This window comes from Pinus tabuliformis, chromosome 5_1 (genome assembly GCF_031772625.1).
Source record: "Pinus tabuliformis cultivar Carrire ecotype Pingquan chromosome 5_1, CPIR1, whole genome shotgun sequence".
Classification (NCBI taxonomy): domain Eukaryota; kingdom Viridiplantae; phylum Streptophyta; class Pinopsida; order Pinales; family Pinaceae; genus Pinus; species Pinus tabuliformis.
In genome coordinates, this window is record NC_142305.1 from 948,759,924 (window position 1) to 948,786,761 (window position 26,838).

Sequence of the window (26,838 nt, forward strand, 5' to 3'; positions counted from 1 at the left end):
TCATTCTTTACATATTTTCGTTGTCTTAGTAGTTTTCTCCACTCGCATCTACACATTCTCTTATTGTTGTGTCCTCCTTTGAGATGACAAAATTATAAGTATGTTTTCCCTTGCATTTATTATTTCCTGCAGTCACAAATCAATCATTAGTTTTAAAAACACGAGACTTTAAGGCCTATACAGATGCCTCCAATACCTCCCCCTTATTCATTATTGAGAACATGAAATTGTTCATCAAGTTCTCATCTGCTTCTTCTACTGCAACAGCTTCTTCCTTGTCCTGCTTGATCAAAGTTTCACCATCCTTGTCAATTTCATTGGAAAAAGGTGAATGTATCCATCTCAGACATCTCAAATAAATATCCCTCTACCTTAATGTTTGATTTCAAGACTACATTCACCCACTGTTTGCAATCTCCACCTTGATTATCACAAGACAACTCTGCCTTCTCTATAGCAGTACTTAATGACTGCTCTCTGTCTTCACCTGCAACACCTGCAATCATGCACCAATCATCATATTCAAAAACATAAAGCTCTTTAGCCTCAATCTCAATGTCTTTATCGCTTTCTCCTCCAAGGATTGATCCTTGCTCTTATTCACAATAGTGAAATTCCTCACACTCAGCGTTTTCTCCTTCTCCAAGGATTGATCCTTGCTCTTATTCACAATAGTGAAATTCCTCCTCACACTCAGCTTCTCTGAATTCTCCACTCATCTGGGCACATATCCTCTGTTTCAATTTCCTCTATAGTGAAGGCCATCTCACCTTCTTCTTTTTCATTATCTAACCATACATTTGGTTTACCTATGATAATTATTTCAAATGATTGAATTCTTCCTTTAACTCAATCATCTCCCTCTCAAAGTCTTAATCACTCATCCTCCTTATGCTAGCTGCTTTGGCATTCTGCTTTCATTGATTGTGACTTCTCTTCTCTGAAATCTGTATTCCTTCTTATTCTTTTGTAAACACTCCTTGTCGACTTATGTGAGCTGCAACAAGCCTCCTCTCTTCCTCTATCTATATCATTGTCTCTATCTTTGGGCAATTCTACCCACAACCATTGTGCAACTTCCTGCAACAACTTCTACCCAACTTTTATGTGTTGGAAGTTGTCCTCTTCCTTCAGTCCTCTGAACCTCTTCCTCTTCTTTCTTTGAGCACGTATGCTCTTCAGATTTAAAAATCTATCAGGCTGCTACGTCTCCAACTGCTCACTTCCTCCTTTGAGAACTTATGTTGTCCTCATCTTCAACAATTCATTTGTTGTTGTTTAGTTCTGTCACAATTCTCCTTCCAATAATTCTTCTTTTATATGGTTGTTACTTCTTTCAATCTGCTACCTGCAAATGAACTCATAAAATTTTTATGCCTAAGCGAAGATCTTCTTCAGTCAATGCTATGGTATGTTCTCCCTTCTCCTTTGTTCTCAAAAATAATTTTCTCTGCCTCTCAGACCAATTATGCTCTACTTCACAATTAGTCATCCACCTTGTCTTCAAAACACTTCATTCTCAATTGTTAATTGAAATTGAAAAACAAAACTTTTACCTCAACCAGGTCCAATTCTGCCTCAACTTTGCTTCTGCTTCTGAAACTTCGAATACCACTTGGCCTCTTAGAAGTTTAAGCCTATATTGGTTTTTCTTCTTGATAGCAATCTCTCGGATCAACCATCTAAATTGATCCTCGTATATCACTTGATGCAAACCCAACCTACTATCCAAGTGCAGGTTCGCTTAAATCCCACTCAACCCAATGTCTACTCTATCTCAATAGCCCCCGAAGTCAAGATTTGTTGGTTATTAGTATGGATGCCTTACGAGATTCAAAATCCCTGCTATCAAATCCCTTTTTATAATTCTCACTGAATCATGTCCTGAATAGTAAGTCCTTACTCCTGAGTCCCATCTCAGCCTCAAAATATCAACAGAAAATATAATAATGTATCTCACATAATGACTCATGACTTATAATGTCATACACAATGAAATGGACCAAATAACTAATACTATTGATTTCTGCCCCTCTTACGAGAAAATGCAATAGCTTTCCCTTTCCCTCTAGATGTAGATGTCGGTGGAGTTGGCAGTAGACTCTGTTGTGCTCTAGACGCTGAAGAACTATGAGCTATAGGAGGTAGACGACGTCTTCTACTGGTGGCAGAGGTAGCCTGACTAGGTGGTGTCACCTCCTCCTCCTCCCCCTCTACGCCTTTCACTACCTCCTGCTCTAACCAATCATCGGCAGACTCCATGAGAGGCCTCTCATCCTCAACCCTCCATGCAGCAGTGGTGTTAATCTCATCCAATGAGATAGCCTCCATATCAGAAGTATCCTCTCAAGTTGCTTCACCCGCAATCGAATATTGTAGTAGACATAAACCATGTCATTAAATCGCTGGGTCTCCAACCTGTACAAAGATCACAAAATAATAAATTAAATAAAAAAAAAAAAAAAAAAGAGAAAAGAAGTATATATATTTAATGAATTCAAAAAATTAATTGGAAATTTGGAATGTTTTAAGTTTTAAGTTTAACTTATTGTGCTTCTTGTTACACTCCAATTGAGTTCACATCCTGAGGAGCTACATGTTTGATTGAAGATTCGAATGGCAAAATTTCGCAGATAGTGTACTCTCACATCATATTGAGTCCACCATGTATCTACAACAAAAATACAAATAAAATAAACATAATAAATTAATTAATTAATTAAACAAAAACAAACAAACAAACAAACAAAAAATGAAATTTGAAAGTTGAAACAAAGCATGAAGTTTTGAACTTGAAGAGACAATGAAATTTGAAAATACCTGGCATTGTAGTTTTCCTATCAATTACAATCATCTCAAAGCCAAATGTATCATGTATATCTCTATTTCTTTGGAGATTTCTGCACGTTCTATTGGAGACCGCACCATCATCTGAACACAAGTTAAAGATCCATCCATAATCTCAATATCAAATAAGAACCCACATTGCTAAGAAAATGCGACGTTCAGGTAGATCCCTACCGCATGAATAGGACAATGGAGTGTGTTGTTCCATCGTTCATCAATCACTTCCCATAGGAGGAATTGTTTCTGAAACCCATAATCTCTCTTATCATTATAGTAGGCCCAAATTGATTCTTTGGCCCTGTCCATGTCCTCATACAAGTAGCCATTTTCGGGCTTCTCGCCATCAACTAATGGAAGAACCTTTACCAAAGGTTATGGCCTCTCCCTCTGATTTGCGGCTTGTTGTCAAAGCACGCCACTCCTTTGAAAGAAACATTCTCTTCACATCCCACATAGAATTCAAGAGGGATTAAAGAGATATGAAACTAGCTGCAAACCGTGTAATGGAAGGGTGCACCAACTCCTTGTTGTTGGTGAATTTTCTCATAAAGCTAAACACAGATGCATGATTATATATAAATTTTGTAATGTTTTTTGATGAGTCAACAATATATTTGACAAAGAAATTTTTCCCTGTCTTCCAACATCAAATCAATACAATGTGCAACACAAGATGTCCAAAATAAAGTAAGATGCATTTCCATAAGCACCTTGCCAACATCAACATAATTTGCAACATTGTCCGTTATGACTTATACAACATGTTCTGCACCCACCTCTAAAATAAATATATCCCGCAAATCACATAATAATTTTGCATCTTTGATATGTGAAGATGCATTAACAGATTTCATAAACATTATCCCCTTGAGACAACTAACGAAGAAGTTTATAAGGGTTTCCGCTTTTTGGTCGGTCCAACCATTTGACATCACAGTGCATCTTGCTGTGCCTATGATGCCCTAAACTCCTCCAATATTTTGGTGCAGTCAACCTTTCATCTTGAAGAATGCAGCCTCTAAAGTTATCATAAGAAGGGACTTTGTACCCTGGGCCAACAGTTGCAATAACATCAAAAGCAGGGTGCAAAAATAGATTATTCCTTGCAACGATGAAAAGAATATCACGCCAAAAGATAAACTTGCCCAACAACTTGTCAGCTTCTCCTTTCTCATTTTTTTAAGCATTGAAGTGATAGATGGTTGTGACCCAGGGGTGGTTCAAGGAACAAAAAATGATGAGGCAACAACAGGGTGGGTTGTAGACATTGATGTTGAAGTAGAACCAATGCCACTTCTATATTCACCTCCTCACACCTTCCCTGCTAGTTTCTTCTTTAGATCTACTTTGGCCACTCTTTCCTGCTCTAATTCTTCCAATGATCTCATGGCTCTTCACATTATTTACGCATTTGTATTGTTGCAAGGCCCTACATCATATCCAGGGATTTGTGCAAGGTGATACTTCAATCTATAAACCCCCCAAACATATGTTACCTACAAAACTTGCAAGATAAGTTAAATATATCAAACCCTCCATCAAGTTCACCAAATTCCCACAGAGGGTTCAATTTCTTTGGCATGTTTGTAACTTGGTTGAACTCTTGAGTTTTAATGTAAGACGAACTTTGAACTTTGAAGTTGAACCTATGGCATCATAAGAATTACAAATTACAAAAATTTAAAAAAAAAATTACATACATAAAACAACACATTGAATTTTTAACAAACAAACAAAAAAACTTCAACTCAATCCAAAATGAACTCTCTCCGCTCTATGCAACAAAAATGAAAAAATTTGATCCAAAGACGAAATTCTCTTGCTTGGGATACTAAATCTCCAGGGTTCCTCCTGCTTTTCCCTAGTAGACGTCTTCTATGGTTCTTCTCCTCCTCAACTCTCAAACCACGCCGCTTTATGTTCAAAATAACAAAAAAAAATCATTTTTTCTCTTATAAAACGCATTGTCCGTCACCCTGGCAATAATTTCCCATCAAATTGCGATAATTTCGAAAAAATCACGATTTTTTTAAGAAGAAAAAATGCATAGTAATCGGGCGAGTTTATCGGCGATTCGAAAAAATCACGATTTTTTAATGTTATCGCCAGTGTTGCGAAAATCGCAATATTATCGCGATAACATGAAAAAATCTCGAGTTTTTCAAAATCTCGATAAACTCGCATGATTATTACGCAGTTTTTTTCCAAAAAATCGGTGAAAAAATCGCACTAACTTTAAAAAAACACAATAGTTTTAAAATTATCGCAATTTGATGGGAAGTTATCGTGGGGGTGCCGGACAACGTGTTTCTATAAGAGAAAACATGATTTTTTTTTTGTCATTTTGAACAGACAGCGACGTGGATGGAGAGCTGAGGAGGAGAGAAACCCTGAAAATCGTCTACTAGGCCAGAGAAGAAGGAAGCTTGAATATTTTAGCATCTCAAACAAGATAACTTCATCTTTGGATCAAATTTCTCGAGCAAACCGTAGTTCCCAGGTATGGGGACCAAATTTGGCCATTTTGTTTTGATTTTTTACTTGTTTTTGCATGGGTTTCTATAACTCATTGTTTATCAAAGATATTTTAGTGGATTTGATGGTGTTTTTTTCATTTTTGTTGCATAGAGTAAAGAGAGTTCATTTTGAATTGAGTTGAAGTTTTTTGGTTTGTTTGGCAAAAATTCAATGTATTGTGTCATGTATGTAATTTTTTTTAATTTTTGTAACTTGCAATTCTTATTGTACCATAAATTCAACTTCAAAGTTCAAAATTCATCTTACATTAAAACTCAAGAGTTCAACCAAGTTACAAACATGCCAAGGAAATTGGACCATCTATGGGAATATGGTGAACCTGATGGAGGATTTGATAGATTAAACTTGTCTTGCAAGTTGTGTGGGCAGCATATGTCAGGAAGGATTTATAGATTGAAGTATCACCTTGCACAAATCCCTAGACATGATGTAAAGTCTTGCAACAATACAAATGCAAAAATCATCTTAAAAGCCATGAGATCAATTGAATTTTTTAGTTTGTTTGTCAAAAATTCAATGTGTTGTGTCATGTATGTAAATTTTTTTAATTTTTGTAACTTGCAATTCTTGTTGTGCTATAGCTTCAACTTCAAAGTTCAAAATTCATCTTACATTAAAACTCAAAAGTTCAACCAAGTTACAAACATGCCAAGGAAATTGGACCATATGTGGGAATATGGTGAACCTGATGGAGGATTTGATAAATTAAACTTGCCCTGCAAGTTGTGTGCGCAGCTTATGTCAGGGAGGATTTATAGATTGAAGTATCACCTTGCACAAATCCCGAGACATGATGTAAGGTCTTGCAACAATACAAATGCGGAAATCATCTTAAGAGCCATGAAATCATTGAAAGAATTAGAGCAAGAAAGAGTGCTCACAGCGGAACTAAAGAAGCAACTAGCAGAAAAGTTGTTAGGAGGTGAATATGGAAGTGGCACTGGTTCTACTGCAGCATCAATGTCTACAACCAATCATGTCACTGCCTCATCATTTTTTGTTCCTAGAACTACGCGTAGTTCACAACCATCCATCACTTCAATGCTTAAAAAAAATGAGAAAGAACAAGCTGACAAGTTGTTCGGCAAGTTTCTCCTTTGGAGTGATATTCCTTTCATCGTTGCAAGGAATAATAAATTTTCTAACCTGCTGTTAATGCTATTGCAACTGTTGGCATAGGGTACAAAATCTTTTCTTATGATGACTTTAGAAACTGCACCAAAAGATTAGAGTAATTTAAGACATCATGGGCACAAACAAGATGCACTGTGATGTCAGATGGTTGGACCGACCAAAAGGGGAGAACCCGTATAAACTTCTTGGTTAGTTGTCCCAAAGGGAGAATGTTTATGAAATCTGTTGATGCATCTTCACATATTGTTAGTTCAATTCTTCGCAACCTGTCACCAGGGATCAACATGAACTCTTACTATGTCTGGTTTTGTTAGATGTTTTGCACATGATGTTCAGCACAAAACATGTCACAAGTGTGTCCACCAGAAGAAGCTTGGAAAAATATTTCCGACGGTATATCACACTCCTGTAACCGGTTCCTGGATTAGAAGAAATGAATGAGTGATTCTTGGTTATGCATGTTTTGAGATCAGTTGTTACACACAATAACAAGTTTAGTACAAAATTAGTTTCTGAAATAATGGTAAGGAATTTTTCAAAAGTGAAAGAGGTTTTTGTTCATCACATACTAAATAAGAAAAACCTTCTTCAGTTTATGCACAAGTGCTACTATGTTGGAGATATACAATGATACTTGGAGCCTACATTAAAACAAAGCAAATTTTTCATATTTTTTACTGTTTTAGTCATTTTAGTGCGGGGTCATTTTACAACAGATGGAAAGTAATTTTTCAAAACCCAAAGAGGTTTTGTTAAACACAAGCCATATAACAAAAACCTCTTTCAGTTTATTCACAGGTGTCACGAATTGGGATATATGACTAGATCTTTACAGCTCATTTTCAGAGATTTAAATTTTTAATGATTTTCTGTTTTAGAGATGATTTTGTGAAACAGATTGCGAGCTATTGGAAAAGAATTTCCCAAATTTGAGAGAGGGTTTTCTCCAACATGCCCTTATATACAAAAACCTCTTTCAATGTTGTAACAGGTGCTATGGTTTAGGAGATACGAGTTCATCTTCAACACCTATTTTCAAAAATTCGGCCCAAGTTTAATGTAACTAATTCTATTTTGAAGAAAATGGTTGAGCTCAATCCCTTGGTATAAGGATGAGAAAATGTATATATTTTATGAATTTCATAGTGTAGGGATTGGATTTTGACAGAAAGTTGGGACTTTTGAGAAAGCCTTAAACTTCATTGTACATTCATTTCAGTGTTTTGGTTAAGGAATTGAGACCAGGGTTTGCAGCACTCTTTGAGATTCATGTGGCAATCTTGGTACAATGCTTTTCTTTGTAATTGTGAATTTGTTTATATGTCATGTATGTCATTCTCTATCTTGTTTTTTATGAACTAAACAAACAAGAGTGTAAGTAGAATCCATTGAAATTGCAGTGCTCTACTTGAAGTTTGCTTTAGTTTCTTGATGTTTTCAGCTGTTTGGGGAGGATCCATGATTGCTCTTGCCCTCTTCAACACCTCACCTGTCTATTCTTTCTATCTCATTCAATTTTAAGTGCCAAAAACAATTTCCTACCTTGCCCCATTGAAATCTCTACAGGACTGAGCCTCAATCCTCGCACCCAAAATTTGCCTTTCCACCTGAGCCAACAAAATCATCATTTTATTCAATCAAACTCTCTTGCACATATACCTAGCCTAAGATCAGAAGATATTTCAGTAATCTCAAGCCCTCATCGATCATAATTTGCTGAAATTGACTCAGAGAGAGCCCTCTCCTAACCTGGTAAGGCTAGCTACCAAGCTGAGCGTGGTTTGATGTTGGCCCTAGATCCTACCTTCTCAGCCTGAGGTAAATCTAGGCACTAACACATATCAAAGATGCAAAATTATTATGTGATTCAAGGATGTGTTTTTTTTGGAGGTGGGTGAAGAACATGTTATCCAAGTCATAACAAACAATGCTACAAATTATGTTGTTGCTGACAAAATTCTTATGGAGAGGCATCCTACTTTATTTTTCACACCTTGTGCTACATATTGTATTGATTTGATGTTGGACAACATAGGAAAATTTTCTTTTGTCAAAGATATTGTTAACTCATCAAAAAACATTACAAAATTTATATATAATGATGCATCTGTACTTAGCTTGATGAGAAAATTCACCAAAAACAAGGAGTTGGTGTGCCCCGTCATTACACGGTTTGCCACTAGTTTCATATTTCTTCAATCCCTCTTGAATTCTCTATGGAATGTGAAGAGAATGTTTCTTTTAAAGGAATGGCGTGCTTTGACAATGAGCCGCAAACCAGAAGGAGAGGCCATATGCAAATTAGTTTCATACCAAGAAGATTTCTGCGCGAAAGTGCAGGAGGTATGCACTGTGACTGAACCTTTGGTAAAGGTTCTTCAAGTAGTTGATGGTGAGAAGCCCGTAATGAGTTATTTGTATGAGGCCATGAACAGGACCAAAGAATCCATTCAGACCTACTATGATGATAAGAGAGATGACGGGTTTCAAAAACAACTCCTCCTATGGGAAGTGATTGATGAACGATGGAACAACACACTCCATCGTCCCATTCATGCTGCAGGGATCGACCTGAACCCTACATTTTCTTACCCATGTGGGATCTTATTTGATGTTGAGATCATGAATGGATTCTTAACTTGTTTTCAGAGGATGGTGCAATCTCCAACAGAACGTGCAAAAATCTCCAAAGAAATAGAGATATACAAAATGGCAAGTGGCACACTTGGCTTTGAGATGGTTGTAACTGATAGAAACACTACAATGCCAGGTATTTTCAAATTTCATTGTCTCTTCAAGTTCATAACTTCATATTTTGTTTCAACTTTCAGATTTCATTTTTTTCTTATGTTTATCTTATTTGTATTTTTGTTGTAGATGCATGGTGGACTCACTATGGTGTCAGAGTACCTTATCTGTGAAATCTTGTTATTTGAATCATCAGCTAAACATGTAGCTCATCAGGATGCGAACGCAATTAGAGTGTATTTGAAAAAATACACAACAAGAAGCACAACAAGTTAAACTTAAAACCTAAAATATTCCAAATTTCCAATTAATTTTTTGAATTCATTAAATAATTTTTTTATAATTATTATTTTATGTTCTTTGTACAGCTTGGAGATCCAACGACTTAATGACATGGTCTACGTCAACTACAATCTTCGATTGTGGGTGAAGCAACTTGAGAGGATACATGATATGGAGGCCATCTCATTGGATGGGATTGACACCACTACTGCATGGAGGGTTAAGGCTGAGAGGCTTCTCATGGAGTCTGTCGATGATTGGTTAGACCATTAAGTAGTGAAGGCATAGAGGAGGAGGAGGAGCAACAAGAGGAAGAGGTGACACCACCCAGCCAGGCTACCCTGCCACCAGTAGAGGATGTGGTCTACTTCTTGTAGCTCCTAGTTCTTCAACTTCTGGAGCACAGCAAAGTCTACTGCGAACTCCACCAGCATCTATATCTAAAGGGAAAGGGAAAGCTATTGCATTTTCTCGCAAGAGGGGCAAAGGAAATCAGTGGTATTAGTTATTTTGTTCATTTCATTGTATATGACATTATGATTCATGATATGATATACATTGAAGTAGTGAAGGCGTAGAGGAGGAGGAGGAGCAACAAGAAGAAGAGGTGACACCACCTAGCCAGGCTATCCTGCCACCAATAAAGGACGTGGTCTACCTCTTGTAGCTCCTAGTTCTTCAACTTTTGTAGCACAGCAGAGTCTACTGCGAATTCCACCAATCTATATCTAAAAGGAAAAGGAAAGCTATTGCATTTTCTCGCAAGAGGGGCAAAGGAAATCAGTCGTATTAGTTATTTGGTTCATTTCATTGTATATGACATTATGATTCATGATATGATATACATTATTATATTTTTTGTTGATATTTTGAGTATGATTTAGGACTCAAGAGTCCGGACTTACTATTCATGACATGATTCACTGTGATGTGTGATGTAGTGCTAGAAACGATATTACACATCTTATATATTAGTCACTTTATCATATTTATGTGTCGATGTACTTATTTTATGTCGTAAATGTTTTAAATATTAAAAAATTGAAATAATAACAAATATTTTTGTATTTTACGATTTTTTCCCAATTATTTCTGGAGTTTTATGATTTCTTCTCATTGTTTCCCCTCACCGATATACTCCGGATTATAACCATTTTCGCAACATTGGTTATAACGATTTCCGCAACATTGGTTATCGCGATATATTTTCGCAGCACTAGTTTAACACATTTATACAAGCCCCTACTCTGAGAACACCCCGTGCCAATCATAAGTTCTGATCAATCAATTTCAAGAACGTGATGAAGTAGTTATTTTCCGCAACCAACTCCAACATGGACCAGAAGTTTAAAGACAACTACTTTCGAGTTTAAGAGTTGGCCTATATTAGTGGAATTCAAGAACATCGTGGCTTTCATTTCATAATTCAGTATGGTGCCATTCCATTTGAGTGATTTATCTTAACAAAAAATTTGGCTAACAATTAAAGCGGGTACTAGGTCACCGTGATTTTGCATCGATAGTTACATATATATTCGCGCACAACTTGCAGCCTTTATAATGATAGATTCCAAAAATTTACAGTTTTGAACTTTTGACAATGTTGATTCCGTCTTTGTTTTACGGATCCATTCTTGCATAGTTTCATGTGCTCACGTCTGGACATTCAACACTCACTAAGAGTACTCAACTTGTGAGAGGTTATTAGCTTATCATTTTCACTAGCGAGCTTATAATTTTCAAACAACCAGCTAATATAGCAAATACACAATGCATGTTTTTACAATCAAATATAAAATTTGAAAGCAATGAAAATAGATTTTCCAAGCCGAATCATCAACATTCACGCCTGAATAATATTAAACGAAAAGAGTTAATATGCCTGCGTTTCTGCACAGAAGCCCTAAAACACTTATTAGTAGCATCCATTTATTTCTACCAATGAGCTAGACATCTATCAAATTAACGTTTGGACCTAACAATATTCTCTTGTGCTAACTTATCTAATTGAGAAGTCATATGACCGTATCATTTTAAATACTCCATTTTTAAATTGCAATATTTATTTATTTATTTTTATTATGTCTTTTGCAACTAATTTGATTAAATTTTTAAGTTACAAGCCAAATAAATTTGTATTATTTTAAATATTTAAATTAATATAAAGGTGCACTGCAATTTTTTTTTTTGGTTTTCATCAAAATTTAAGGGTTTTTTTAAGATTGTAATTTTTAATTGTTTAAATTATCTTTTTTGCTTACCATCAACTTAGATATTAAATTGATATATAAGACTTTCTTTTTTGTATTAGAGATAATATAGAAATGAAGGTTTTAGAACATGTTTTACAATGTAACAGTAAGTTTGGAGTTTTTAAGAGTCTTTGTCTCTCTAGGTTGTTATGGTTAAATTTTGTATTTATCTCATCACTATAAAAATGGGATTATTATGTGTTTTGATTATAGAAGGGATCTAATAAAATATTATTGTCTTATTTTCTGTTTTGGTATTAGAGCAAGTCTATGGGTGTGACTCCCTTCGAGCAGGGCCGAAGAACATAAAGAGAGTATATAGTGTGTAGCATGTACCCCTCTCTTAGGTAGAGAGGGGATGCAACATGTGTTGTGGAATTAACCACTAGGTAGGTATGAGGGTGGTAGTTGTAATCGTATCTAGACTTGATGTGTAATCAAATAAGTTAGTCTTTGATTAAGGAGAGAAATTTGAGATGAAGTAATCTCAGAATGTGAGGGACCAAGTTAGTGAATGTTAACATGTTGATGAACCATGTAGGTGAAGAGGATTCCTATAACACTGGCGAGAATAGCAGATGGAACCCAAGTATTTCAATAGATGGATTTCTTTTTATGTGGACATTAATAATCAATAGTATGTAGGTACAAGAAGGAGAAGAAGAATGTCCGTTGTGAAGAAAGCCCAAGTGAAGCATGTGATGGTAGCAAATATGGTGCTTTTGGAGGCACTATGGCAGCAAAGGATATTGATGGAGTAGCAACTAAAATTGGATGGTGGACAAATTGATGTTAAAATTTTGTGATTGTTGTGGCCTAGAATCAAATATTATATTGTAATGTGTGTGACACATGTTTGTAAGCAAGTCTAGTGGTCCTTGAAAAGTATTTACCTAGTATCTCCATGGACAGAGTGTGCTTCCAACTGATTCAGTTGTGATGTAAGGCTAATAAGACATGTAAATCCATGAAATTCATGATAATCTTAAGACCACTTTGTAGTGTAGGTTTGTGGTAGTCCAAAAACCACTTGTTAGATGGAAGCAGTGCGAGATTCCTATAAGATGGTTGAGGGTCAACCAAGAAAATCAAGAGCATGGTTGAGGGTCATCCAACAAAACCTAGAGCATGGTTTACAAGAAATCTTAAAAAACACAAGATGATGATGATTGTGATGTAGGGGGGTTATATGTACAAATACAGGTATGTAAATATGATGGTTGAATGAATCATGTACACAAAGGACATCCTAGTAGACTAGCAATTGCAGCGGCTACAAACCCATGCATTTGGGTGGAAGGTTATTCCTTTATATGGATGTCAACATCATAGAAGTATGATGAAAATGTCAAGTTGAACTAAACATAAGCATTGTTGATCAAGATGATCATGTGTTGCAAAGGAAGACAAGTTAAGTTTGGTAAATAATTCATTTCTCCATTGAGGGGGGATTGTGAGATGTAATAGAGAAATGAAGGTTCTAGACTATGTGAGTTTCAAGACCATGTTCTAGAACATGTGGTTTTCCAATGTAACAATGAGTTGAAGCTAAGAAGGAGTCTATATCTCTAGGTTTTTATAGTTATCTTTTGTATTGATCTCATTACCACAAATATGGGATTTTTGTTTGTTTCAAATATCAATCGATTTACTCTTCTAAAAAAGTGTACATACTCTACCTTGCTTTGGGTTTGAACCAATGACCTCATAAAAAGAAACACATGCTCATAACCAATTATATATATTTTAAGTATATTTGATTATATCTCTGTGTGTCAAATTGAAATCCAATAAAATAATTAAAATTAAATTATTGTTATTATTAATTTAACTAAATTAATTTTATGTAAATTACCAAAAAAAAAATATAGGAAAATCAAATCAAAAATAAAGATATACTATCTTACATATTCAAATTGAAATAAATTATATTAGTGAATATATAATTTGAATATGGGGGGACTGGAACGAGAGGTGTCATCCTTTGCCCCAATGAATAAATTGTTTCTCAATTTGCCTAGGTCCTTGGAATAGCCACAAACAATCAAGCGAAATATGGAGATCGCCAAGGAACACAAAATCTCCAAGAGAGGTGTTTTTTGGGACTCTATGCTCACCATCCATCAGTTCACCAAAGCTAAGAAGGACATCAGTTGTGAATCCTCAACATTAATCCAAAGGATTCTTGTCTAAATATCCCAATTTGAACAGGTGGATTTTTATCATGTTTTAAGACACTTGAACTCGGCAGTTGACGAGCTTGCTAAAAAGGGTGCCAATATGACCCAAAGTGTAAATGAAATAATTTAGAGGTGGACTTCTCTCCAATCCCTTAATAATGCTATGCATTCTAAGTTATTCTATGATAGTTTGGGAGAAGGCTTCCACTTCCTCTCTCCTCACCCCAAATTTGATGAGTTTCTCATGGAGCAATCAATACCAACTCAAAAAAGATCTTTGGGCCCAACTCCATCTTGCTCTCTAGTCGGCCCTCTCCCATATTTGATATCGTATTTGCATGGATTGTCCTAGGTGTCAAATGTTGGCGTACAGGGGGCCTCACATTCTGGTGCCTCTCCTTCTCAAATGTCATGTCCATTTATGCTGGGCCTTAGTCCTAAGTTATTGCAAAATCCCTTGGCTGCAGTGTTTAATGCTATAAGCTTGACTATGGAGTTAATTCTTTTGTCGTGCTTTTATCTCCCGACATTGTTTCTCTGTCAAGGGGATTTTTCGCAGGGATTCGGGTCTATTTGCTACAAGATGGCTCATGTCAAACCACTAGCTTCATTTATTTATCAATCCTCTTGTGCTTTTTTCTTTCAACTTGACCTTTCCTAGCTTCTAAAGTTGTTGATGCTAACTCCTATGTGTCTAGTAGCTGGGTCTTGGCCCCTCCTCCTTCCCAATTGATTCGTCTGGTTATAGAAGTTGGGAGAGTGATTCTATTTGTGTTGGGTAGCAGATATTTGGGCTCTCGCTTCAGGATGGCTAGCAATCCAAACCCTCAAGAGAATTTCAATGTAGTTGTAGTGATTGATAGATTGTTGGATGTAACCTAGGCCTTGCTTGCCTCAATCAGAAACTTAAAAACATGGTCAAGAGGCAAATATGTTTCTTCCAGCCTTCTTGGAGGTTAAGTTGTTATCTCACCATGTTGATATCAAGAATTCATTGGACAGGTTGGGGGAGGAAGTTCATTCACTCAGTTCTTGGGTTGATGCGTTGGAATTCTCCTCGTCTCCTTCTGAAGGGTGGCAATTGGAGGTTCTAGCCTTGGGGCTTCTATAGAATGAAAGAGGGCACACCACACTAGGGGGTCTGAAGCAAGCTATTGTGGTCAATAGTTACCTCTGGCATCATTAATTGAGTTAATTTTTGGTATTTTGTAACTAGTTAACCTTAAATCCCTCTATTGTCATGTTATTTTGTAAATTTAGATTCCTCCTTGGGACCTCTTGTAAAGTATATAGTGGTCATTTTTTCTATCTAAACCAGTCAGCTAGCCCAAGAGGCAGTGAACTCCCTTTTACTATGTTGAAGATTTTTTTTTGTCTCAGAAAGCATATGTAAGGTTTCTAAGCCCAATCCCAATTTTTATTAATATAAACGCACTTACTTGTTCCATTAGTGTGTGTATATATATAATTTAGAATTTAAAATATTATTTAAATAATATTTATCCATTTTATAATTTAATCATATATTATTTTAAATATTTAACTTAATTATTTTTTAAAAAATTATATAAAAATTAAAATAAATAATATATATATAGCTCATAAATTGAGTTTTTTCCATTAAGAAAAAGATTACATCATTGTTTTCAGTTTTTACAAAAATATTTCAACTTCACTCTAACTAGATTTGTTGGTTGGTATGTTAACTACAAGTTTTTTACATCCAATAACATAGACTGCACAACCCAACACACCACATATCTAGAGGACAAAAAAGAAACATAAATATCTCAAAACGGATAACCATTTACAATTAAAAAGATGTCACAACAGTAGGGTTTTCCTTCCTGGTGCCTAGAGGTGTTGGAAACTTGAGTTCACATTATATGTTCTTTTCCATATGCCTCATGCGACCTTTCATACGATCTAGGTTGTCTTGCTATCTCTATTGGTTCCATTGGATATTGTAAAAGAATGAAATTATTTCATTTCTATCATCATGCTTCTCCTTGGGAACTTTCCTCAGTTATATTTTCAACTACCAATGAAGAGTAACCATATGCATATACTGATTTCTTCTATCCCTAGTGTGCATAGGGTATAGGATCCATTGAGAAACTCCTTCCAAAAGCTCAAATTTCAAGACTGTATGTATGTCCTTACGAACATTACATTCAATCCTTTTAATATCAGCGTAATTGAATGGAGGTATCACAACCGGATAACAATGGTCGCCCCCTGAGAAATAGTATCAAGGTCATACCTGCTAGTTTGGTCGTGCTCCCCAGCGACTCAGCGGCAATAACCACATTGATGAGGCATGATAAACCAAATAATCCATAGCACCATGTTAACCCCGTGAAGGACACATATATGCACTTCCCCTGAAACCTAAAGCAGACACACTTCTCAAGCACAAACAAAATTTTCATGATTGCAGGGGTCTAGACTCTCCCTGCTTCTGCAAAACCAAATGACAAATGCAACAATCGAAGACCCTGCAACAGAATTGAAAAATATAGAGCAATACCAACACATAAAAACCAAAGTCATGAGAGAAGGATGAATAGGTGAAGGTGGAGATAAGTAGTTAGCCCAAAAAAAAGAATTAGAATTCAAGTGAAAGGGAGCCTTTAAAACGCAACCATCTAGGGTATCCACAGAATCTACCAGAGGAGGGGTAAATGGACCCGATATCGCCCAAAAACTTACCATAACAAGATTCATAGAGCCAGGAACACAATGTTACCTCGACAAGAGACCCATAACAAATGGAGATGCCTATCCAAATTAGCTTTGAAACATGGAGCCAAAGTATCCCTCTAAACAAAACCAAGATCTGAGCAACTAACATAGGTGTGCCTTAGACCAACATTATTTTTATTACAAGAAACCATCGAGCAAGAACCATTTATTAACATAGCCTAAGACTATAAGGTTCCACATTTAAGAGGAAGAACTAACATATAAACTTTAGAAACCATTCTTCACTCAATAATATCCACTATAGGATCCCCTAAAATTAGCCTATTACCCTTGAAAAATCTAGAATTTGAGCTTGTAGAGATACTGAAGATACTCTACTGCATCCCACACTCACCATTCTCCACATATGTTGGTGATTTAAACACGCAAAGGATGGAGAGATAGAAAACTAACATAAGGTGTGCCATTAAGACAGGTGACAACCTTCGCACATATCTGCACAACTGACATAGGTGTGCCTTAGACCAACATTATTTTTATCACAAGAAACCATCGAGCAAGAACCATTTACTAACATAGCCTAAGACTATAAGATTCCACATTAAGAGGAAGAACTAACATATAAACTTTAGAAACCCTTCTTCACTCAATAATAACCACTATAGGATCCCCTAAAATTAGCCTATTACCCTTGAAAAATCTAGAATTTGAGCTTGTAGAGATACTGAAGATACTCCCCTGCATCCCATGCTCACCATTCTCCACATGTGTTGGTGATTTAAACATGCAAAGGATGGAGAGATAGAAAACTAACATAAGGTGTGCCATTAAGACGTGACAACCTTTGCACGTATAGTGCATGGAGGGGTCAGTCCATGCCACGTATGGGGAGTTTCACTATGAAGCTCATGAAAATTAATTCTAATCTTAGCAATGTTCATTCTCTTCTTAACCCTAGTCAAGACAGAGATAAATTCTCTTTTTTAGGTTGGGGTTCATCACCTCCTTATAATATCATAGTTTCCTTTTTCCCTCCAACTCTTTATTTCCCCATAATTGGTCCTTAAATTTGAAAGTACTAATATTTTTAATATTATCTGATTTTTGCAAGATGATCTCCTCCTTTATTCCCTAATGGTCTAGCCAAGACTAAGCATCGTAATGCCACCCTCACTTAAGTCGAAGGTGGGGGTTTTGGCTAGAGCTAGAAGCAATCTTAGAAAACCTCTTTGCATCTATGTTGTATAACTTATTCTTATGCATAAAATACCTAGTCCTAGCTATGCTTTCAATGGGGGAAATGCTTTCTTCACTCAGGATAATAGTGTGGGGAGTATTTTATTTAATATTGAGGTTGTAGGTTATAAAATGCTTTTGGATTTGTTCAATTTTCCTCCATGACTCTCTAGATATGCTGTAACACCAAGCTTCACATCCATATAAAATAACAAGATTAATCTCAACGAGGACCTCACTTTAATCCCATATCAAAATATTTTCCAATTTATAATTGTTTTCAATCCCGTCATAGGTTTTCCAACCTCCATTTATCCTTTTCTCAATGTTATAATTTCAGTTGAGTTTATGATGGATGTCAATTCCAAAATATTGATATGAAGGAACTTCCTCCAAGGAGTTGTTTTCATAAATGAAAGTATCATGAGTGATCTGTATGGATTTAGCTAACATGACTTTAGTTTTGTTAGTATTTACGGTAATATCCATCTTGAAGTAGAAATATTAGAATATTTTGAGTTGCTTGCTAAAATCAAAATAGTTCTCTGCCAAAAGAACAATATCTTCAACATAAAGGAGAAGAGTTATAACCATACTATTGGGTGTGTGGCCAACGCAACTTGCATCCTCCAAACACTATTCTAGCTTACTTGACACCCTTAGCTTATATTCCAAGAAGGGTAGGGGATAAGGGACACCCTTTCTTGACTCCAATATTGCATTTAATTTCCTTTGACCAACCCTCAATGGTCTTAAGCTTGGAAATAACATTCTTGTATATCAGTATCACAATAACTCTCAACTTCACACAAACCATTATCTCTTCTAGCCTATTCCATAACTTTGTTCTAAGAATGGTGTCAAAAAAATTTCTAAAGTCAACAAAACAACAGAAGAGGTCAATTTCAATATTGCAGAATTCCTCTAAAATTATCTTAAAATTAACAAGATGATCCACGGCTGAATGATATCTTTTAAACCCAACTTGGCCTCTAGCGACTTTACCATGGCTTTCAAGCCAAAGGCTAATCTTCTTTTCCAAAATAAGCACATCAAGCTTGGCTAAATGTGCCTAATCATAATGGTCTTGTAATCAGAAGAAATGCTTTTATCCCCACTTTTAAAGATAGGCACAATAGGCTCTTCGTTAAAGGCTTAGGGAATCCTTGCTTCACTGCTAAAGTAAAGAGCTTGTTTATATGCAAGATGAGGATATATTCTCTCGTTTTAAAATTTAACCTTTGTAGTCTTCAATGCCTTTAGCTTTCCCATTAGCAAGCTTCTTAAACCCACACTCGATATCTTCTAAAGAAAAGATATCGTCCTCTACAAGGGCATTTAAAATGGTATCCATGGTGTTAATGGATTCATAGAGGTTTTTAAGGTAAATATTTCAATTCTTCAAGGGAATCACATGATTTTATTTAGTCTTACGAATCAAAATTTCCTCAAAAAAAATTTAGGATCATACTTACAGAGGGGCAGTGTCTGCTCCTGCTTTCTACTTATATAGTATAATTTCTTTCTTTTAATAATAGTTTTGTTCCTATATATCTTATCAAGCTTTAAGGTTTTGTCAAGAGTATCCCTAATTGCTTTTCTAGCAATTTTGCATCATTATCCTACAAAGGTTTGGTAGTTCTAGTATTCTTTTTATATGACACTTTCGCAGAAAACTTGCTAAGAGATTTTCAATGTTTTCCTTATAATTTAAGGTGTAAATCCTTTAAGAAGAGAACCACTTTACTCTTTTCAAAATGTAGGTGGGTTTGACTCTCATAATTCTCATGCATGTCAAATTATAGTTAAGGATAAAGGTCTATGATCAAAGTTAGGGTCATGGTCATTTAAGAGTTCAAAGTTTGCAATTTGGTTGGAAACAACAATATTCGATATCACATAATCCACAATACTACTTACAAGCCCATGAATACACATCATCTTGTTAGATTTTGGCTACTTGATTACATCATTGCAAATTATAAGGCCTTGAGACTTCAAAGTTTGGCTAACTCAGTACCAAATAAATTCTCAGATAGATCTTTAGATTTTATCTTGAATCTACTAGCTAATTCAAAGTCCTCATCTAGATATAATACTACTTACAAGCCCATGAATACAAATGCCCAATCCCAGCTTTTATTAATATAAATGCACTTACTTGTTCCATTAGTGTGTGTATATATATAATTTAAAGTTTAAAATAATATTTATCCATTTTATAATTTAATCATATATTATTTTAAATATTTAACTTAATTATTTTTTAAAATACTATATAAAAATTAAAATAAATAAATAATATATCTATCTATCTATATATATATATATATACCTCGTAAATTGATATTTTTCCATTAAGAAAAAGATTACATCATTGTTTTCAGTTTTTACAAAAATATTTCAACTTCACTCTAACTAGATTTGTTGGTTGGTATGTTAAATACCAAGTTTTTTATATCCAATAGCATAGACTGCACAACCCAGCACACCACATATCTAGAGGACAAAAAAGAAACATAAACATCTCAAAATGGATAACCATTTACAATTAAAACATGTCACATCAGTAGGGTTTTCATTCCTAGTGCCTAAAGGTGTTGGAAACCTGAGTTCACATTGTATGTGCTTTTCCATATGCCTCATGCAAGCTTTCATATGATCTAGGTTGTCTTGCAATCTCCACTGGTTCCATTGAATATCGTAAAAGAATGAAATTATTTCATTTCTATCAATCATGCTTCTCCATGGGAACTTTCCCTAGTTATATTTTCAACTACCAATGAAGAGTAACCATATGCATACACTGATTTCTTCTATCCCTAGTGTGCCTAGGGTCTAGGATCCATTGAGAAACTTCCTCCAAAAGCTCAAATTTCAAGACTGTATGTATGTCCTTACTAACATTACATTCAATCCTTTTAATATCAGTGTGATTGAATGGAGGTATCACACCCTAATAACAATTTGAATGGAGGTATCACAACCTGATAACAATGGTCGTCCCCTCAGAAAGAGTATCAAGGTCATCCCTGCTAGTCTGGTTGTGCTCCCCAACAACTCAGTGGCAACAACCACATTGATGAGGCATGACAAACCAAATAATCCATAGCACCATGTTAACCTCGTGAAGGACACATATATGCACTTCCCCTGAAACCTAGAGCAGACATACTTAAGCACAAACAAAATTTTCATGATTGCAGGGGTCTAGTCTCTCCCCGAAAAATTCAAAAAGATATAATAGTACTTACAAGCCCATGAATATGCATGTCAAATTATAGTTAAGGATAAAGGTCTATGATCAAAGTTAGGGTCATGGTCATTTAAGAGTTCAAAGTTTGCAATTTGGTTGGAAACAATGATATTAGATATCACATAATCCACAATACTACTTACAAGCCCATGAATACACATCATCTTGTTGGAGTTTGGCCACTTGATCACATCATTACAAATTATAAGACCTTGAGACTACAAATTTTGGCTAACTCAATACCAAACAAATTCTCAGATAGATCTTTAGAGTTTATCTTGAATCTACTAGCTAAATCAAAGTCCTCATCTAGATTTCAATCATTACTTAAAAAAATAGATTTCAATCATTACTTAAAAAGAAACTTGATCAGATGCAATTCTAGCATTGAAGTCTCCCAATTCCTTAAATTATGAATATAGTGCTCCAAGGTATTATAAGAGCGATTATTATCTAGATTGCTTTTCTTATAAAAGTTTTTTCTTATACGTAGTTTTTTTTTTATTTTAATTAATTTTATAAACGTGATAGTTTTTGGAGATTTTAATTTTTGTTATATACAATTTTAATTTTAAATAATAATTTATAGCTTTATAAATTGTTAACGTATTTTATGAAGTAAATTGAAAAATCAACTTTTTGGAGGTTGACCCAAAACAATTTGAATTTTAAATTTCATAGTTTGCACAATACTTCATAACGCAATGATAGCCAATTTCCAATGAACAAAAGATAAATATTATTAATTAAAAAAAAAAAAAAAATATATATATATATATATATATATATATATTAAAATTTAAGAAAATAATAATAATAATAATAATAATAAATAAATAAATAAATAAATTTGGTATAATGAAGAGAATATAATGTAAATGAAAGAATTAAAAATTGATGATAAAGAGGTTGATAAATTGTTCATGTCTTTTTGGTAAGATTGATAAAATGTAAAATTTTAAAATTTATTGAAAAAGGCTTTCACAATTAAATAAGTATATCTATATCTATATATATATATATATATATATATATATATATAATTGCAATTTTAAATTTATTATGTAATTTAAATTTAAAATAAAGATAAATTATAATGAGAATGTGTTAAAGTATATATTTAAGATGTGTATTATAAATTATTAATAAAATCATTATAATGATATTAGATAAACTAATGGTTGAGTATAATTGTAATAGAATTTACACAAGAAAAAATTACAATAACATTAGATTATTGAGTTATTTTTCTGTAAAAATTATAATGCAAAAAATTTATCATGTGATTTTCACTGAAAAATAACTCAACAATTATAATATAGATCACATAAGTCTAAATTCAACATTAAATTAAGCAAATTTTTATTTTAAATTAAAACAAAATAAAAAATAAAAATATTAAAATTAAATTTATTTAATCTGAAATTTTCCAAATCCTTTTATAATTTTATATGTAATTCATTATAACTAATTTCATAAGCCAATAATTTTATATGTAATTCCTTATAACTTAAGGATTACAATATTTGTTAATAATTTTATATATAATTCATTATAACTAATTTCATAAGCGAATAATTTTATATAATGAAAATTTTATATGTAATTCATTATAACTAATTTCATAAGCGAAAATAGAGAAGAGCAACAAACTTTACAACATGAAATTGGATTGAATCGATCCTAAAACCTTCCTAAACATTTCATTTAGCCAACCTATCAAACTATATTTAAGAAATTTGGATCGTGTGTAAATATAGAGATATTTCTCTCTAAAAAATTTGTTTTGTCAATCAACTAACCTATTCTTTAAAATTTAAAGTTATATATAATATACATCTCATCATGTTACCTTAAATTTTATATATATACAATTTCCCGGATTTAACATCCACATAGCAATGAGTGCAAGTCCATGAAGAAACCTAGCTTATATTGCATACAAGGACCAAGCACTATGAAAATAATGAGTATAGGGCTTACTAGCTTGGATGGTTAGACAGCTATGAAGCAGAGAAGGACTTCGTTTCATTGTTTTGTTACATAAAGGCTTTCAAGTGAATGTTCAGTCAAATGGAATGGTTCCTCGCTTGATTGCCGTGCTTGCTTGCTCCCTCGCCCTGCTCCCCTATTTATATTATAGAAAGATGCTAACCCCTAACTCAACAAAAGCATTACAAGCTAACGAACTAAGCCAAATTAGCTAACCCAACTTGGTGATGCATGGTGCATTTGGTCGGGCAGTGAATTGGACGACTATCCGTCAAGCAATTAGCATTAGCATTCTGAAGAGGGTCTGATTTAATTTGATTAAATGGTTCTGAATGTGGAAAAGTATTTCAAAAAAATTTGTGTTTTTATTTTAAAGTCGTGTTCGAAGTAGTGTTTTCATGTTATGTGTAGTGTATTACAAGTTGTTAGTGAATATTTTGAGATGTTATTCTAGAATGTGGTTATTTCACATGTGTATAAGTTGTTGTGTCATTACTCTGTAATATTGTTTTCATGTCATGTGTCATGTGTGTTACAAGAAGTTAGTGAATATTTTGAGTTGTTATTCTAGAACATGGTTATTTCACATGTGTATAAGTTGTTGTGTCATTACTCAGCAGCATATGGCCTTCTTAGAATCTAAATTTGTAGAATTGAGTTGTTATTCTAGAACATGGTTATTTCACATGTGTATAAGTTGTTGTGTCATTACTCAGCAGCATATGGCCTTCTTAGAATCTAAATTTGTAGAAGTCAATAATTTATATCCTATATATATGTAATTGTTGTGATCAATAAAATACACTGTAATTTGTGTTGTGTCTAATCACTCTCTCATCTCTCTAATTTCTAACAATATATATATATATATGATTGAGTTATAAAATATTTTATTCATCTCTTCTATTTATATTGTTATCCTCTTCAATTTCTTGAAAAAAAAAATTGATAGTTTTTTCTTTCAAAAAATATTTATTTTAATCAATCAACCAACTTATATTTTAGAAATTGAAAATAATATATATATATATATAGATATAGATATATATATATCTATATATATGTTTTTTTACAGCATAAAATTGGAATTTCCATTAACCAATTAACCAACTTATGTTTTAGAAATTAAAAATAATATATCTATATATATGGTAATATCAAATCAAATACATATATATATATATATATATAGCCATATCACATCATGATCAAATTATATATATGTTTTTATTACACTATACTAGCAGATTTATTTTTTGTTAGATTGAGTTGTAGAATATTTACTCTGTAGTATATATTTTGCCTCGGCCTAATGTCTAAAATCATATGTTTCCTTTTAAGATGTCAAAGGTTCAAAACTAGAGGGGGTAGAGTATGTACCCCTTGGTTGCTGCATGGAAGTGGGTCCCTTGTCCCACAAACAAAAAAATTTCATACACCAATTTAATGTCTTGCTAGTTAAATAATAATAATAATTATCCTCTTTACTCATTTCTAAATCAAAAATAATATTTTAAATAATATTTTTCCAAATATTCATTTTCTGTTAAAATTTATAAAATTTCCTAATTTATAAAATTATATATATATAAAACACCACTTGGTTTTATTGCAACGTAAAAGGCTATCATGTACCGAATTGTTACGAATTTATTCGTGTAAACATTTTTCGGGGCAAAAAATTTAAAAAGCATATAATATTTAGTTACATTATTATTTTAAATATTTAATATTAATTAATTTTATTGAAATATTAATTTTATGAATAGAAGTTTAAATTTTCTAATAATATTAATTTAGAAATATAGAAATTAAATTTTAATTCATAAATTTAAAATTAATTTAGATTATATATATTTTTAAAATTTAACTTAGAATACTTAAAAACAAGTTTGATACTCATTTACCTGGGACAACTAGGTTATGATCACTGGTGACAATATCCCAATATTTGACTGCAAAATACGCCTCTATACACAGTCAAAAGTGTTTCTTCATGTTCATGGCTTCATTCTAAAAGCTCCAGGAGACGGAGACCGTTATGTGCTTCTCCCAAATACATAGTATTCATCTGGAAAAATTCTCACTCTGGACTCCTTAATCTTCATATTCATCTGTAGAAATTCCCACTATGGACTCCTTCAAGCGAGGGAAAGAAATACCATACTGGTCCATGTATCTATCCTATATGATATTTGCATGGAAATGGGCATCTGTATCATCAAGCGATGGCGACTCTTTTTTCTAAGATATATTGCCACTCTATTTTCAGAGATTAACAGATTTTGGTGGGCCAATATTTTTGCAGTCATGGTAGCCAAGTATGCAGGGGTAAAAAAAAATGTTTACTGAACGTACTGCAGGAATGTTTTAGCTGAGAGGCAAGCAGATTAGTGATGATGCAAGAAAAAAAAAAAAATACACGAACCTGGAGTTGGAAAATTCGAATAGCTTCCCAGCGGTGTTGTAGACGATAAGCCCAACGTCTGCATCACATAAAACCGCTAACTCGTTAGCCTTCTTGAAAAGCCCATTCCGCCTCTTGGAGAACGTCGCCTGTCTTCTTGTGGCGTTTACTATTTTCTTTATTTCTCGCTTCACTCGCCCCATCTGCCTGCCTGCAAAGGCATTCACATATATAAATGAGATGAAGCATAATTTGTTAGAGTGCAGTAGTATAATTGGTAAAAAAACATGTTTGCAATCCCTTGATTAAAAATTCAATCCCCAGACAGACATATCTCACAGGCCAGACCTAAAAAAAGATTAAGCATAATTCTGATGAAAAGGCCATAAAAGAGAAATAGGGCTCACTCCTTTTTGGCCCAAAGGCACAGATGAACCAGATCACAACGCCTCCCCTCCTCCCCCTCTGTGGAGACTGATATAACACCGAGTATCGTAAATGTGAAGGCTATGTTATATCATCGTCACCAAAAAGGCATCTATCCAGGGTAGCGAGCGATAATGGAGTTTTTATGTGGAGCGTACTAATCCCTGTGCGCTGTTTTACCGACCGTAGGATATTAAAGCGAGTGGAATCCGAGTAACGCATATATTTATATTAGTGTGTACAAATACACAGTGAAGGACGCTGGAGTGGAGATTGAATGTACCGTTTTGCCAAAACGTGGAGAGCCCCCAGTGGGCGTTTTGCTGAGAGGCGTGTTGATCCATACGGACTTCTCACCAAAACCCGCACATGCCTTTTTCAACGGTACCCACCACCGCTGTCTGCGGATGAATGTGAATTTCATCCATCGCTGTCATATGATGAATGTGAATTCTAGTCCAATAAATCTGTGGACAAAACCAATACGAGGAGGCCGGTGGGTACAGAAAAGCCAATACGAGGAGGGCCAGTGGGTACAGAAGCTCCATGTACGTTTCCATGATCGTAGATGATAAATGTTCAGTGTCCATAATGCGTATGTGTGTTTTGAATTTTCTGGTACTCTCGATTTGATTGATTGAACCAACGACTTTACGTTGCTTCGCTCAAAAAGTGGAATACCATGTGCCCTTGCCTTCCTGTTACCCGCTAAATGTGGAGTGGTCCACCCTCGCCCACTCCCGGTCTCTTTACCCTAACCAGAAATAAAAACGATCCCTATTACACTACACCATTCTCTCTCTATTTTCAAATTTTAGTACTCATCTTCCTCCA

General features: G+C 34.2%; 1 protein-coding gene across 2 annotated transcripts in view; it reads right to left on the reverse strand.

Moving 5' to 3' along the window:
• The window catches only part of LOC149167907 (MADS-box transcription factor 23-like), a 482,219-nt gene extending 456,053 nt beyond the window's left edge, over nt 1-26,166 (reverse strand). Inside the window, exons 1-2 of one of the 2 annotated variants that reach the window (XM_089431614.1) lie at nt 25,927-26,166; nt 25,600-25,789 (exon numbers count right to left, since the gene is read on the reverse strand). In XM_089431614.1, the coding sequence (XP_089287740.1) occupies nt 25,600-25,789; nt 25,927-25,945 (209 nt within the window). In that variant the 5' untranslated portion in view covers nt 25,946-26,166. The remainder of the gene's footprint in view (nt 1-25,599; nt 25,790-25,926) is intronic. The other variant, XM_089431615.1, reaches the window with a different exon arrangement.
• Nucleotides 26,167-26,838: the final 672 nt, after the last annotated feature.